General features: G+C 50.0%; 1 protein-coding gene across 6 annotated transcripts in view; it reads right to left on the reverse strand.

The window, feature by feature from the left end:
* Positions 1 to 14,560, reverse strand: part of KMT2E (lysine methyltransferase 2E (inactive)) — a 2,078,550-nt gene that overhangs the window by 331,047 nt on the left and 1,732,943 nt on the right. For all 6 annotated transcript variants that reach the window (XM_078680502.1, XM_078680521.1, XM_078680476.1 and 3 more), the window contains one exon: positions 4,260 to 4,513. In XM_078680502.1, coding sequence (XP_078536628.1) covers positions 4,260 to 4,513 — 254 coding nt within the window. The remainder of the gene's footprint in view (positions 1 to 4,259; positions 4,514 to 14,560) is intronic.

Raw genomic sequence — 14,560 nt, forward strand, 5'->3', positions numbered from 1 at the left:
ACCAGATGTCGTCGAGGAGCAATCAGGTGCAGATGTGAAGCTTGTCGTTGCAGCCACGCGGACCAGGAGGCGTCGAGGACGACCAGGTGCTGGAGAGGAGCTGTCCCACGAAGGTTCTCGCAGATGGAGGGGTCGACTTCAAGATTAGAGCCAACAATCCTAAGCAAAGGCAACCCAAGCAGGATACACAAAGAGCTTCTGGTGCAGACCAGGAGGGTCTGGGGTACTTCACCTTTGCAGGGAAGCGGGGGCCAGTCTGGAGCAACCAGACCAGCGATGGATTTTCTCAAGGATCGTCGTCAGAGGGCTACTAGCCAACGGGCCAGCAACCGGACAACGCGTCGAGCAGAACACAAGCAGAAGAGCCCCACGCAGATCTCGTGGAGTGTGGAGGGCTGTTCTTCGGTGCAGGTGGAGCTCGGTGTCGGGGTGTCTCAGTCCCCAGTGCACAGCTTCGAGGATGCCTCAGGAGCTGCGCTGTTAGCAAGTTGAAGACGTTCCAAGTTGCCTGTTTCCACGGATTCCGACGCCTTCCACGGAGCTCAGCTGTGCTGGAGTCGTGCAGTGGGGCCAGAGGAGTCCTGGAGTCAAGGTCTTGTCAGGCTCTGTGCTCGGGTTCCGGCGGGAACGGGGAAAAAGGAAGCCGTCGAGTTGCTGGATGGTGCCTGGTTGCCCAGGGTGGTCACTCCTTGGCCACAAGGGAGATTCTTCAGTCTTCAAGTCGGTTTGAATGTCGAAGGGTCCAGAGTATTGTATCAAAGTTTTATCAGGATAAATCTAAAGTCTCCTGGGTCAGCTCCTACCTTTATACAACTAAAGGGGTCTGGTTTACTCACTAGGTCCCTCCTATGGGTGGGACCCGGAAGGGGGGTGGTTACACCCCCTTTCCTTTGTCCAGTTTCGCGCCAGAGCTGGAGCTGGAGTGCCCCAGCACCGGTTTGAACTGGACTATGCATTGAGCACCTAGTGTGCCCCAGGCAGTGTCTGTTTCTTTTCAGTCCTCCCTGTCCCAATACACAAAGTCCTGTCTGGGGTGGTGCTCGCACCTCTCCAGGCAGGAAACCTACTGTCCAAACCTCCCTGACTGGAAGGACTCCCAGCAGCAGGAGGTCAGACTTGTGTCTGTGGCAGCAGCATCCATTTTGTGATGCTGGGGCTCTGGTTAACTTTAAACGGGTACAGTAGTTTTAACATGTCTTCTCCCTCTAGAAGGGTGGAATGCTACCCCCGTCGCCAGAATTGGCGAGGTGGTAGTATTCCAAAGCGTATGACACCTTACACGACATGTTTGGATAAAGCCAAACTAAAGTTAGCATTAACCGCGAGGATTATAATGCACTTAAGAGTATATGGTATGGCAATATCATAGAACAGCTATACGGACATGGTTCCGAAAGCTGCAAACAGGCTCAGCTCATGCTAGAGCACCATCTCACACATAACCAAGCACTCTGCCTCCAGGATTGTTAAGGCCTGCCATAGGAGTGACTTATAGGTTACTATGTGTCTATATACAAGGTAGGTATAGGGATACTATACCTAAGCAAGGGGTGATTACACGACCTTGCCCCAACTGAGTGATCAGCCAGTTGTGTCAATTTAGGTGGCCAGACAGGGGTGGCATAATACATGCTGCAGCCCCTGGTAGGCCTTGGATGCACCTATGTACACTGTACAGGGGCTCATAAGGTGACCCAATTCCCAATTGGAGATGTACCTAAGGTACATGGAGTCCATTTTACAGAGAGAGCAGATAGCCTGGGGTCCTGAATAGCAGGATCCCAGGCCAACTAAGTCGAAAACCAGCTAAACACTAGGCAAAAAAATCTGGGGTAACCATAGTCAGGTATCCACCTTCCTACACTGTACCCTGACACTCACATACTGCCTTTGCAGGATGCGTGTCTTGGTGAAGAACTAAGTGAAGAGTCGACATGGCACACATCCCTGTGTGCCATGCCTACAACCCAATGCCCTAGCATAGGTCAGTCACCTATCTAGCTGGGTGCACTATACCAGTGGTGAGGGTACAGGTGCATGAGCCCTGTACTCCTACAGTGTCTAAGTCCATTCTTAAACATTGTAAGTGCAGTGCTGTGATTAAGAGTATATGGTGCTGGGAGTTTGTCATTACAAACTCCACAGCATCATAATGGCACACTGAAAACTGAAAAGTTTGGTATCAGACTTATCAGCACATTAAACCTACACTGATGCTGGTGTGAGATTTCATGAAAAATGCACACAGACGGCATCTTAGAGATGCCTCCTGAAAAATAACCTACCACTAGTGTCCAGGCTGAGTGGCTGCTTTAGGTGCCACCACCAGACATGTTTATGGATACCTGGGTCGAGAGCCTGCTGCTCTCTGGGGTCGGAAACATTGCACATCCTGGGAAGAGGTGCCAAGCCTCCACCCCAGGATGGCAGGGTTCACGAAGGGGAAGCTTCAAAGGCTCGCCGCCTTTGTGAGCTTCCCCAGGCCACTTGCTGCTCTCAGCAACGGGTCCCTACTGGTTCTGACCCCACTTTGGGCGGGAGAACTGGCGGGACAAACAAGTAAGGAATAGAGGTGTGCCCACCTCTGCCAACTCCACCTTTCAGATGGGGGGAGGCGAGGTGAAGCACAACTCTCAGTCCGCGCCATCTTGAAGATGGGGGTACTCAGCCAACCCTGGATAGGCTCATGCCCCCCTCTGACTGGAGGGTGGCATAATAGGGGGTGTACCCGAGATCCGGTGACCCCTGACTTGCCTCAAGCCGACGCCAGCAGCCTAAATCCTGCAGATCCCCTAACTGCGACCGGGAGCTGGTAAGTAGATCCGACCCTAAAAGGCACCCATGCACCCACGGCCTTGTGTGCCCAAACCGACGGTGCCTAACCAACCCCTAACTTCCCAACTTACAACAGAGCAACAGGGCGCCCGAGGTCGAAACAGCACTCTGCACCTGGCCGCCTTAGTGCCGCTGAGGGTGAACCTTTGGTGCTACTTTGTTTCCCCATTTGCCCTGAGCTAAAGTCCAGGAGCTTTGCTCCCACAGCCAAGTAGCCTGCTAGTCAGCAGCCACCGACTGGAGGCCCCCTATCTCCCATTGGATAACAATGGACCTCAGCATTCTGCACCCAGCCGCCCTAGTGCCGCTGAGGGTGTAACTAGAATGCATCCTTGACCCAGGGGGACCCCTGAGTCTATCCCCAGAACCTCAACTCCCACTACCATACACTTACCCCAAAACCGGTAACACTATTTTCCTCCATAGGATAACATGGTCTGTTTTTCTGTGAAAAGCATTCAAGTGTGGAGTTTGAGAAACTAAAGACATTCTTAAAAATTGCATAATCTAACAAAAACGATTTTACTTACCTATTTTCAGGAAATGTCTCAGAGTAGTATCTAGGTATACTACTCTGTGTAAGCCTAGTAATGTCAAAAGTTACTTACCTGCTATTTTACTAAAAAGCCTATTCAATTCTATGTACTGCATTTACTAAGTATTGCATTTCTCTGCATCCATACTGCAAATCAAACCAAAGTGCATATACAAGTATCATTCAAACTGCATTTCAATTGCATTACTACTGTAAAGTATTTAATTGCTTACCGGTGCCAGGCTTGTTTGGTTCTAGAAAATAAAATAACTAAGAGAATATTTTTATGCAAAAACAACTGGTCTGAAGTTCAGTCTTTGAGTGTGTGAATTCATTTGCTGACTGAGTGTGTACAGCAAATGCTTAACCCTGTCCTCTGATACTGCCTTACTGCTCGACCACACTACCACAAATAGAGAGTAAGGTTCTATCTAACTTGACCACTGCTTCCCTTTGGAGTTCCACTGTACTCTCTGCGCACACTATACCTCACTTTGGTATCATATATACAGAGCCAGCTTCCTACACAGAGTTGCTCAAGGCCCTCTACTGAGGCGCAGGGGTACTTCTGTAGAAAGGCTTCTGGCTCAAGTTTGGCGCCGGAGGATTATTCAAAGGTAAAGAATCTGCAGCTAGAAATCTCTATCAGAATCTTAGCAACTATTCTATTTAACATGTACAACCGGATGTCAATAATTCAAGGACCGTAATCTGTGAAAAGGACAATACTGGAAAATCTCATGCTTTCACAAGAGGAAACAAACATAACAAGGAGTAACTAAAAGCATAATAAAAAGGTTCAAAATATAAATAACAGTGTGAGTTCTAAATAAGCAGCATCTATTTATACATTATTATTTTTCTAACAGGACATGCTCACAACAAATACCTCAAAGTGCATGGAGTTGCCATGTACACATGGAGTCACAGGGGTGATGGGTGAATAAACTGGTTTATAGCTGCTACAACAACAACCTTCATCCTCAATTTTAATCCTGGGGGGAGTAGCGAACAATGCTATATCTGTGGCAGAGCTATCCGCGCGAGTCGGAGTAGCATATGGAGAAGCTGTCGGTGTAGAGGTTTCAGAATAAGCGGGATCCAACAACTGATACAATCTCCGTTTTTTCAAAGGTGTTACATCTGCAAATGAAATAAACAGAAACAAGGGTCAGAATATAATTTCTAAGTTTAAAGGGTTTACTTAGGATCAGCTAATACAATTTCTTCTCCCTAAAATGTTACGGGCTGAAATGGGTAAAAAATTGGCCAGAAGCGCGTCCAACACAAAACATTGCAGAAATGCGCTGAAATCCTGGTGTCAGCAAAACAGCCATCCTCACATAAAATTAAAGTGCTGATGAGTACATTTTCCTGCAGATTCCTGACCTTATGAATACATCCAGACTTCAGACAAGTCTTAAAAATATTTTTACTCCTGCAATCACTCTCCAGCAAGACCATGTGGTGTCACGAAGCTCCAACCACAACTCTACTTCCAGACATGATGTCAAAGGAGTATATCATGTGCACACCAGAGTACTGACCTTATTTCCTGTTTATCAGCACTTCATCAATGCAATCCAGAGACCATTTGTACCCGCAATATTTGCAGCGTTTGACAGTGACTAGGTTACATTTTTCCAATAAGGGCTTCAGGTTAAAATGTTTCATACTGTGCAGCAAGAAGATGTCCATTTTGGATCCTTACATCATCTATATGTGGTGTCTGGGGTCAGGACATGCCACTGAGGACTGAAACTCTTGCACCTCCATACACCCAAGGGCCATCAAGGAGGCCAAGTTATTTTTGGCTCAGACATGCAGTGAGACCCAAAAGAGGCCTCCCTTTCTGAAATGTAAGTTACCTACAAGGAATGTTGCCGTAGGAGCTCTTCTCATAAAAATAAACAAACAATGCCACAGAAAAATTCCCTCTTCTTTCTTGAAGAAGAAGTCCCAATCCTAGGACTGTTGTTTCAATGCTTTACCCAATGCCAGCCTCTTCCTCGAAACCTGGCAAACCCTTGGTGTGCCCGCTGCACAGGCTGAGGCCTTCTGGATGGAAATGATCGATCTTTTCAGAATTGTCTTCATCCCTCTGGGTTACTTCCAAAAGAAGGCCAGGGAGGCCAATTCAGTCCTGTGGACTAGCGACTCCACAGGTCTGACTCAGACACCTCCCAATGTCACACCTTTGCTTTGATGCTCAAGGTGAAGTAAAAACCAACTAAAGCAGTGACTTCCCTTCACAAAGGGCCTTCTTCGCATCACCCTCAAAGTCAGTGGTGGCGCCATCCATAAAGTCAGCTCCAACAGAAGAGTCAATAGGGGGAAATACTATCCATGTAGCAAAGGAGAAAGTCAAGGCAGATTTCAATGAGAAATTATTATCTGAATACCTCCCCAAAGGTGTACTTCGAGGAAAAGCAAAAAGATGCCTTGCCTATGGAAGATAAGGACAACAGACACACAATGATGACTTAACCCCTTCGACGCTCATGACGAGCTGGGCTCGTCATGAGGTAGCCTCCTCGCACGCTCATGACGAGCCCAGCTCGTCATGAATAATGGGTTTTTGTAAATCCCAGCGCAGCAGCAGAATATCGACCGCACGCATGCGGTTAAAAGCTAATCATCTCCTATCTCTTTATGATATTGATGCTGCCACTTATTTGGACTTACAAAATGTCAACAAACTCGATATTTCCTCAAAGGGAAAGATTTCTTGCCCCTCTGGTCTTACTTTGCAGGAGGTGATGTATTTCACAACAGTTGTTCGTAAGACAAAGGAAGGCTTGGAATTGGCTGTCACGCTGCAAAAATGCTGCCCTATACAGTTTCTTCTAAGCCCTTGAACCTATTTAAGTAGACTCTCCTGGACCCTATTAGGGCTCAGTGGGAGAAACCTCTTCCGGCTCCTGGTTACTCTGGCTGTCCAGTTCTGACAATGTCAAACGTCTCAGCTTATTTCAACACCTCAGTAGATGTAACTCTCCTTTTGAGGCAGGGGTGGATCTAGGAGGCCTAATCAGCAGAAGGAGGACCAGTCCTCACGGCCCCCTGCGGTCTTTGCTGCCTCCAAATTCCTCTGACTCCCTGTAGGAAGGTAGAATCCCTGACTATGGTTGCCCCCAACTTTTTGCCTGGTGTTTTGCTGGTTTTCTGACTTAGTTGACCTGGGGCCCTGCTATTCAGGACCCCAGGCCTACTGCTCTCTCTGTAAAATGGATTCCATGTACCTTAGGTACATATCTAAATTGGATACTGAGTCACCTTATCAGTCCCTGTACAGTGTACCTTAGGTACCCAGGGCATAGGTGTACCCAGGGCCTACCAGGGGCTGCAGCATGTATTATGCCACCCCTGGATGGCCATCCAAATCTGACACAACTGGCTGCTTGACAGCTGGGGCAAGGTGGTGTAATCACCCTTTGCTTTAGATATAGTATACCTATATCTAACCCTAAAAATGGACACACAGATCTCCTATCAGTCACTCCTATGGCAGGCCTTAACAATCCTGAAGGCAGAGTGCTTGGAATCGTGTGAGATGGTGCTCTGGCATGAGCTGAGCCTGTCTGCGGCTTTCGGGATCCATCCCTTAGCCGTTTCCATGATATCGCATACCATATACTCTTAAGGGCATTATAATCCTCGCGGTTATGTGCCAACTCTGGTATCGCTTTATCAAAACATGTCGAGTAAGGTGTCATACGAATTGGAATACTAACCCCTCGCCAATTCTGGCGACGGGGTTAGCATTCCACCCTTCTAGAGGGACACGACATGCCTGTAACCTATAACCCGGTTAAAAGTCAGACAGAGCCTTAGCATCCACAAAATGGATGCTGCCACCGAGACACAAGTCTGCCCTCCTGCTGCTGGGAGTCCTCCCAGAGCAGGAGATAAGGACAAAGGGTTTCCTGCCAGGGGCGGTGCCAGCACCGTCCCAGACAGGGTTTTGTGTATTGTAGGTAGGCAGGGCTTTAGAGGAAGGTGACTGCACGTGGCACCCCGGTGCTCACTGTGCATAGGCTGGCTGGAACCAGTTCCAGGGGCACTCCAGCCCCTGGCCTGGGGAAAAGCCCGCCAAGGAAGTGGGTGTAACCACCCCCCTCCTGGTCCCACCCATAGGGCAGGACCTAGTCGCGTGCCAGCCCCCTTTTCCCAGATAAAGGTAGAGACTGGCCCCCTTCCAAATCAGATCATCTTTGAATCCTGAAACTACTTTCTACGAAAGGAACTCAAGACTTCTTCCTAAGATTTCTCCCTTGTGACTAAGGAGTAGTCACCCTGCATCCGCAGGCACCATCTAAAGAACACTGCGGTCTGCTGTAAGTCCTTCCTCCGGAATCCGACTGCCCAGCTCGACGAGGACCGGCTTCCCTGGCACCTCTGACCTCTACCCGCCTCTACCGCCCAGCTGAGAACCGTGGGTGCGACGAGACCTCAAGGGACCGGCCATCTTCAAGACTGCACGACTTCTTTCCAGCAAGCCCGCCGAGTAATCTACTGGTGAGTGCTTTGGGGTCCGAGAAGCCCCGACTCTGAGCAGCTCCAGCTCCGAAGTGCAGCCCCCCAGCATCTCCACGATCTGCGTGGGGCCCTTCTGCTTTCCGCTGCTCACCGCGTTGTTTGGCTACTAGCCCGTTGGCTTGTGGCCTTCCTGACGACGCCCGACGACATTTCTGCTGCTGGTCTGGTTGCTCCAGACTGGCCCTTGCTCCCTTCCAGAAGAGGAGCACCCCGGACCCTCCTGGTCCACTCAAGACGCCATTTTGAGTCCACCGCGTGGGCTTGAATTAGCCAAGGCTTGTTGCCCAATCCTGGGTAACTTCGACGCCGACGACTTCATCCTTCGTGGGACAGCTCGCACCTCCATCCTGGTCGCCGACAACGCCTCCTGGTCCGAGAGACTGCAGAGCCCAGCAGCGCCCACTCACCTGACTGCGGTGACTTCGCCCGGTGCCATCCTGGTGCCCACTTAATCACTGGCTAGTGATTCAAGAACTTGGTCCCCTCTGCTTTCAGGTTTTCTTCTTCCTTGATCCAGGCTTGGATCCATCGAACTTTTCTTCACTGGTCGCCTGCCAGCAACTTCTTCCTTCCAGGCTCCTGGTCCGGCAACGAGATCCCCGACGTCTTTTCAGACCTATGCAGCTGCAGCCCCTGGGCTAGGTAACTTCGGCACTTCGGTGTCCCAGCATAGCCTCACTATCCAAGGGTCAGGATCCACTGTCGTTTTCTCCCTACCAGGTCGGGTTCGCCCGTGAACACTAACTTTGTGAATTCTAGCTTCCATAGACTTTGTCCCGCATCCCGCGTGAGAGTGCACACTCTGCACCCGAGTCCCCTGGGCCTCCTAGTAGTAATCTAACGATTCCCTAGTCCAGTCCTAGCGATTCCAAAGCCTATTAGAACTGTTACTTACCTGCTAGTAATTCGCATTCCACTTTTAGAGTATATGGTTTTTCGTGCCCCTCGGGCATTTGTGTAACGTGCTAACTTAAAAGTATTTTCGTAAGAGTTTTGTTGTGTGCTTAGCTCCCTGTCTCATAAAGAGCCAGGGTAGTCTTGTTATAAATAAATACACTGTTTATTTTCATAACAACTTGTGTGGTGTCCTTTCACTGGGTGTTCAAGGGGTAATGTGATGGTAAAACAGCTGGCTTAACACGCCCTCTAGAGTCTTAGCCTTAGACTGCTCGTATCCATGCTACTAGGATAGCTGGTCTATAAGGTTGACTTACAACCAATCATCAATAAGGGTTGTTTGGACTGATATATAGTGATCACTAGAATAGTGAGCACTGCACATCAGGCCAACTTCTCACATTGGTGAGCAGCGGTTGGGATTTGAGCTTGCTGTTGTTTTACCACACATGCCCTAAGAATATCTTGTGAAAGATCACATAAGTACTAAAGGTACATATAACTTAGCTTAGAATACTCTGAGTTCTACTGAACCAGCTGTTGTAGCTCCTAGGGCCTAGCACACCCTAAACTACAACTCTAGCAAGGGATCAGTAGGCAAACATATAGTGTAGGTAAGTGCACCACTTACACCTCACTAGAAAAGCATGTCTACCCAGGGAGATTCTACTGAGACTCCCCTGGTCAGTGTTGACCCTCCACAGGTCACTTCAAGATATGCAGCTCTCAGTTTCCAGGAGATGAGACAGATCTGTGTCTCCAGAAAACTGAAGCAGGGGTCTAACCCCACCACTCCCTTTCTGATAGGTCTCTTAGAGACATATGATGCCAGAAAGCTTTCTCAGTTACATGAGAACATGCCAGCCTTAGAGGGAACCTCTGGGGATCCAGACCTCCCCAACACTGATTCAGCAGTTGAGGAGGAGGAGGATCAAGAGGTACTCTCTGGGGATGAGGTAGACAAAGGTCTTGAGGTAGTCAGAAGGCTAACTAGGACCAACTTAGACTTACTTGGGCTAGGATCTGGGGGCCCCCCAGTACTAACCCGAAGTGGGCCTAACCTTGGAGTTAGGAGAGATAGATCTCTTTCTAGGGACTCCAATAGATCTCTGCACTCTAATGCCTCTTCTCAGGGAAGGAGGAATCCTCCACAGAGGAGGTTTACTTCCCCTCAGAGAAGGGAGCATGAAGCTAGGATGAGACAAGCTGAACTGAGGATTGAAAGGGAAGAAATTGCCCTGGCCAAAGAGAAGCTTGCCCTGGCAAGAGAGCAGCAGATGAGTGGGCTAGCTCCCACTGGTGGCAGCAATCTCCCAAGAGATAGAGAGAAGGGTTTAGATACTAAACACCTGACTAAAATAGTGCCCCCCTTTAAGCAAGGGGATGACATCCAGAAATGGATGGCTGCTTTGGAGAGGGCCTGCACTGTGCAGGGCATTCCCCAGAGTCAGTGGGCAGCTATACTGTGGCTCTCCTTTGATGGTAAAGGTAGAGATAAGCTCCTCACTACTAGAGTTGAGGATGCTAACAATACCAGGTCCTGAAAAATGCACTGGTTGATGGGTTTGGTTTAACCACTGAGCAGTACAGGTTGCTGTTCAGAGACACCCAGAAAACTCAGTCTCAGGACTGGTCTGACTTTGTTGATTGTGCCACTAAGGCTTTGGAAGGCTGGCTACTGGGTAGCAAGGTTACTGACTTCACAGGATTATATAATCTTATTATGAGAGAGCAAGTCTTAAATAATTGTCAGAACCAGTTATTACACCAGCACCTGGTAGACTCTGATCTGACCTCTCCACAAGAATTGGGTAAGAGGGCAGACAAGTGGGTCAGAACCAGGATTAGGCCCAAGAACCAAGGTGGTGACCAGAAAAAGGAATCAACCAAGCCTCAAGAGAAGGATGGGAATAAATCTACAGATCAAACCACATCAGGGCCCCAAAAATCCTCTGAGGGGGGTGGGTCCCAGAATCCTTCCAACAACCAGAAGAAACCTTATTGTTATCCCTGTAAACAGGTGGGTCATTTAAAAACTGACAGCAGTTGCCCCAAGAATAACAATAAGGAAAACATACCCACAAGTAACATTCCCAAACCTCCTGTTACTACTAGTAGTAATCCCCCAGGTGGTGGGAGTGCCCCCAAGAATTTGGGTGCATTTACTTTGGGAGTTCCTGGGGACTCTGGCCTAACCAGGTCCCCAAACTTAGATACTCTTGTCTGTGAGACTGGCATGGGGTTTGCCAACTTCACAACTTGTCCCAACACTTTGGGCAAGTACAGACAGGAGCCCCTCATCAATGGTATAAAAGTTGAGGCCTATAGAGATACAGGGGCTAGCATCACTATGGTGACTGAGAGTCTAGTCCCCTCAAGGCAACTTTTACCTGGTGCCACATACCAGGTAACCAATATTGATGGAGTACAGAGAGATCATCCCATGGCAGTGGTCAATCTCAGCTGGGGAGGTGTCACTGGCCACAAGAGAGTGGCAGTGTCACCAAACTTGCCTGTAGATTGCCTACTGGGGAATGATTTAGAGCTCTCAGCCTGGGCTGAAGTTGAGCAAGAAACCCATTCTAAAATGGTAAACATCCATGGTAAGGTTAGTGGGGCAGTGGTAGCCACAGCCCCAGTCCAAGATATCCTCCCTGAACAGGTCAGGAGGGTTGTGCCAGTCACAACCCAATCTCAGACAACTTCCTTCCCAGAACAGGTTGTCAAGGCTGTGATGGTCACAGCCCACACCCAAACTGAGCCCCCTCCTGAAAAGGTTGGGAGAGTTGTGATGGCCACAGCTCAAACTCAGACAGATGACAGTGTTGTGAAGCCTGAAACTATGGATCACTCCACTCAGACAGAGAGTATTGAGGAGAAAGAGAAATCTCCCTCCCACCAGACTTTAGGAAAGGATCAGCCTCCTCAGGGAACTGATCTGACCCCTTGTGAAGAAACTGCCACAGAGGTAGTCAGGCCTAGCCTGGCAGAAACCCTGATGTCAGTGGACCCTTCCAAGGTGGGACCCGGTCTGGAGCAGGTAACCTGCCCCTCTCTACCCTGCCTCAGTCAGCCCAGGGCTGTAGAGGTCAGGGAGGCCAGTGTTGGACCCCAAGGGGCCCCCTGTCCAAAAGAATTTCCCAATCAGCAGATTAAGGGCACTGAAGCTAGTAGACCTAGCCAAGTGAAAATAAGACACACTCCTGAGGGATCCCCCTTAAAATTAGTTAGGGACCTCCCACAGATGGACACTGTTGGGCACAGCCAAACTTGGGACCTGAGGGCCCCAGACCTGACCTGTCCCTCCAGTAAGCCAAACAGAGGGACCCAACCTCCAGCTGTAGGTAGCCAGAGGTTGACCCTGAGAGCCCAAAACAACTCAGTCTTGGAAAGAAAGGCCTCTATGGTGGATAATGATTGGAGGAAGCTGAGCCCAAAGTTAGTGGAGCCTCACTTCAGTACTCCATTTCAGCACCAGCCTTTTTCATTGACAAAACACACCACAGGTAGAGATTCCCTATGGTGGAACCCTCAGACACCCTTAGGGTGAGGGATTGCTTAGTGGACCATGACATAGGGGGTAACCATGCCAGTGCTGGTACTTCCTTAAATGGCCACTTAGGCAATATAGGCTTACCTGGACAAGGATAGCCTTATCTCCTTTCGTTTGGGGGGGGGTTATGTAGGAAGGTAGAATCCCTGACTATGGTTGCCCCCAACTTTTTGCCTGGTGTTTTGCTGGTTTTCTGACTTAGTTGACCTGGGGCCCTGCTATTCAGGACCCCAGGCCTACTGCTCTCTCTGTAAAATGGATTCCATGTACCTTAGGTACATATCTAAATTGGATACTGAGTCACCTTATCAGTCCCTGTACAGTGTACCTTAGGTACCCAGGGCATAGGTGTACCCAGGGCCTACCAGGGGCTGCAGCATGTATTATGCCACCCCTGGATGGCCATCCAAATCTGACACAACTGGCTGCTTGACAGCTGGGGCAAGGTGGTGTAATCACCCTTTGCTTTAGATATAGTATACCTATATCTAACCCTAAAAATGGACACACAGATCTCCTATCAGTCACTCCTATGGCAGGCCTTAACAATCCTGAAGGCAGAGTGCTTGGAATCGTGTGAGATGGTGCTCTGGCATGAGCTGAGCCTGTCTGCGGCTTTCGGGATCCATCCCTTAGCCGTTTCCATGATATCGCATACCATATACTCTTAAGGGCATTATAATCCTCGCGGTTATGTGCCAACTCTGGTATCGCTTTATCAAAACATGTCGAGTAAGGTGTCATACGAATTGGAATACTAACCCCTCGCCAATTCTGGCGACGGGGTTAGCATTCCACCCTTCTAGAGGGACACGACATGCCTGTAACCTATAACCCGGTTAAAAGTCAGACAGAGCCTTAGCATCCACAAAATGGATGCTGCCACCGAGACACAAGTCTGCCCTCCTGCTGCTGGGAGTCCTCCCAGAGCAGGAGATAAGGACAAAGGGTTTCCTGCCAGGGGCGGTGCCAGCACCGTCCCAGACAGGGTTTTGTGTATTGTAGGTAGGCAGGGCTTTAGAGGAAGGTGACTGCACGTGGCACCCCGGTGCTCACTGTGCATAGGCTGGCTGGAACCAGTTCCAGGGGCACTCCAGCCCCTGGCCTGGGGAAAAGCCCGCCAAGGAAGTGGGTGTAACCACCCCCCTCCTGGTCCCACCCATAGGGCAGGACCTAGTCGCGTGCCAGCCCCCTTTTCCCAGATAAAGGTAGAGACTGGCCCCCTTCCAAATCAGATCATCTTTGAATCCTGAAACTACTTTCTACGAAAGGAACTCAAGACTTCTTCCTAAGATTTCTCCCTTGTGACTAAGGAGTAGTCACCCTGCATCCGCAGGCACCATCTAAAGAACACTGCGGTCTGCTGTAAGTCCTTCCTCCGGAATCCGACTGCCCAGCTCGACGAGGACCGGCTTCCCTGGCACCTCTGACCTCTACCCGCCTCTACAGCCCAGCTGAGAACCGTGGGTGCGACGAGACCTCAAGGGACCGGCCATCTTCAAGACTGCACGACTTCTTTCCAGCAAGCCCGCCGAGTAATCTACTGGTGAGTGCTTTGGGGTCCGAGAAGCCCCGACTCTGAGCAGCTCCAGCTCCGAAGTGCAGCCCCCCAGCATCTCCACGATCTGCGTGGGGCCCTTCTGCTTTCCGCTGCTCACCGCGTTGTTTGGCTACTAGCCCGTTGGCTTGTGGCCTTCCTGACGACGCCCGACGACATTTCTGCTGCTGGTCTGGTTGCTCCAGACTGGCCCTTGCTCCCTTCCAGAAGAGGAGCACCCCGGACCCTCCTGGTCCACTCAAGACGCCATTTTGAGTCCACCGCGTGGGCTTGAATTAGCCAAGGCTTGTTGCCCAATCCTGGGTAACTTCGACGCCGACGACTTCATCCTTCGTGGGACAGCTCGCACCTCCATCCTGGTCGCCGACAACGCCTCCTGGTCCGAGAGACTGCAGAGCCCAGCAGCGCCCACTCACCTGACTGCGGTGACTTCGCCCGGTGCCATCCTGGTACCCACTTAATCACTGGCTAGTGATTCAAGAACTTGGTCCCCTCTGCTTTCAGGTTTTCTTCTTCCTTGATCCAGGCTTGGATCCATCGAACTTTTCTTCACTGGTCGCCTGCCAGCAACTTCTTCCTTCCAGGCTCCTGGTCCGGCAACGAGATCCCCGACGTCTTTTCAGACCTATGCAGCTGCAGCCCC

Source organism: Lissotriton helveticus, chromosome 1_1 (assembly GCF_964261635.1).
Source record: "Lissotriton helveticus chromosome 1_1, aLisHel1.1, whole genome shotgun sequence".
Lineage (NCBI taxonomy): Eukaryota > Metazoa > Chordata > Amphibia > Caudata > Salamandridae > Lissotriton > Lissotriton helveticus.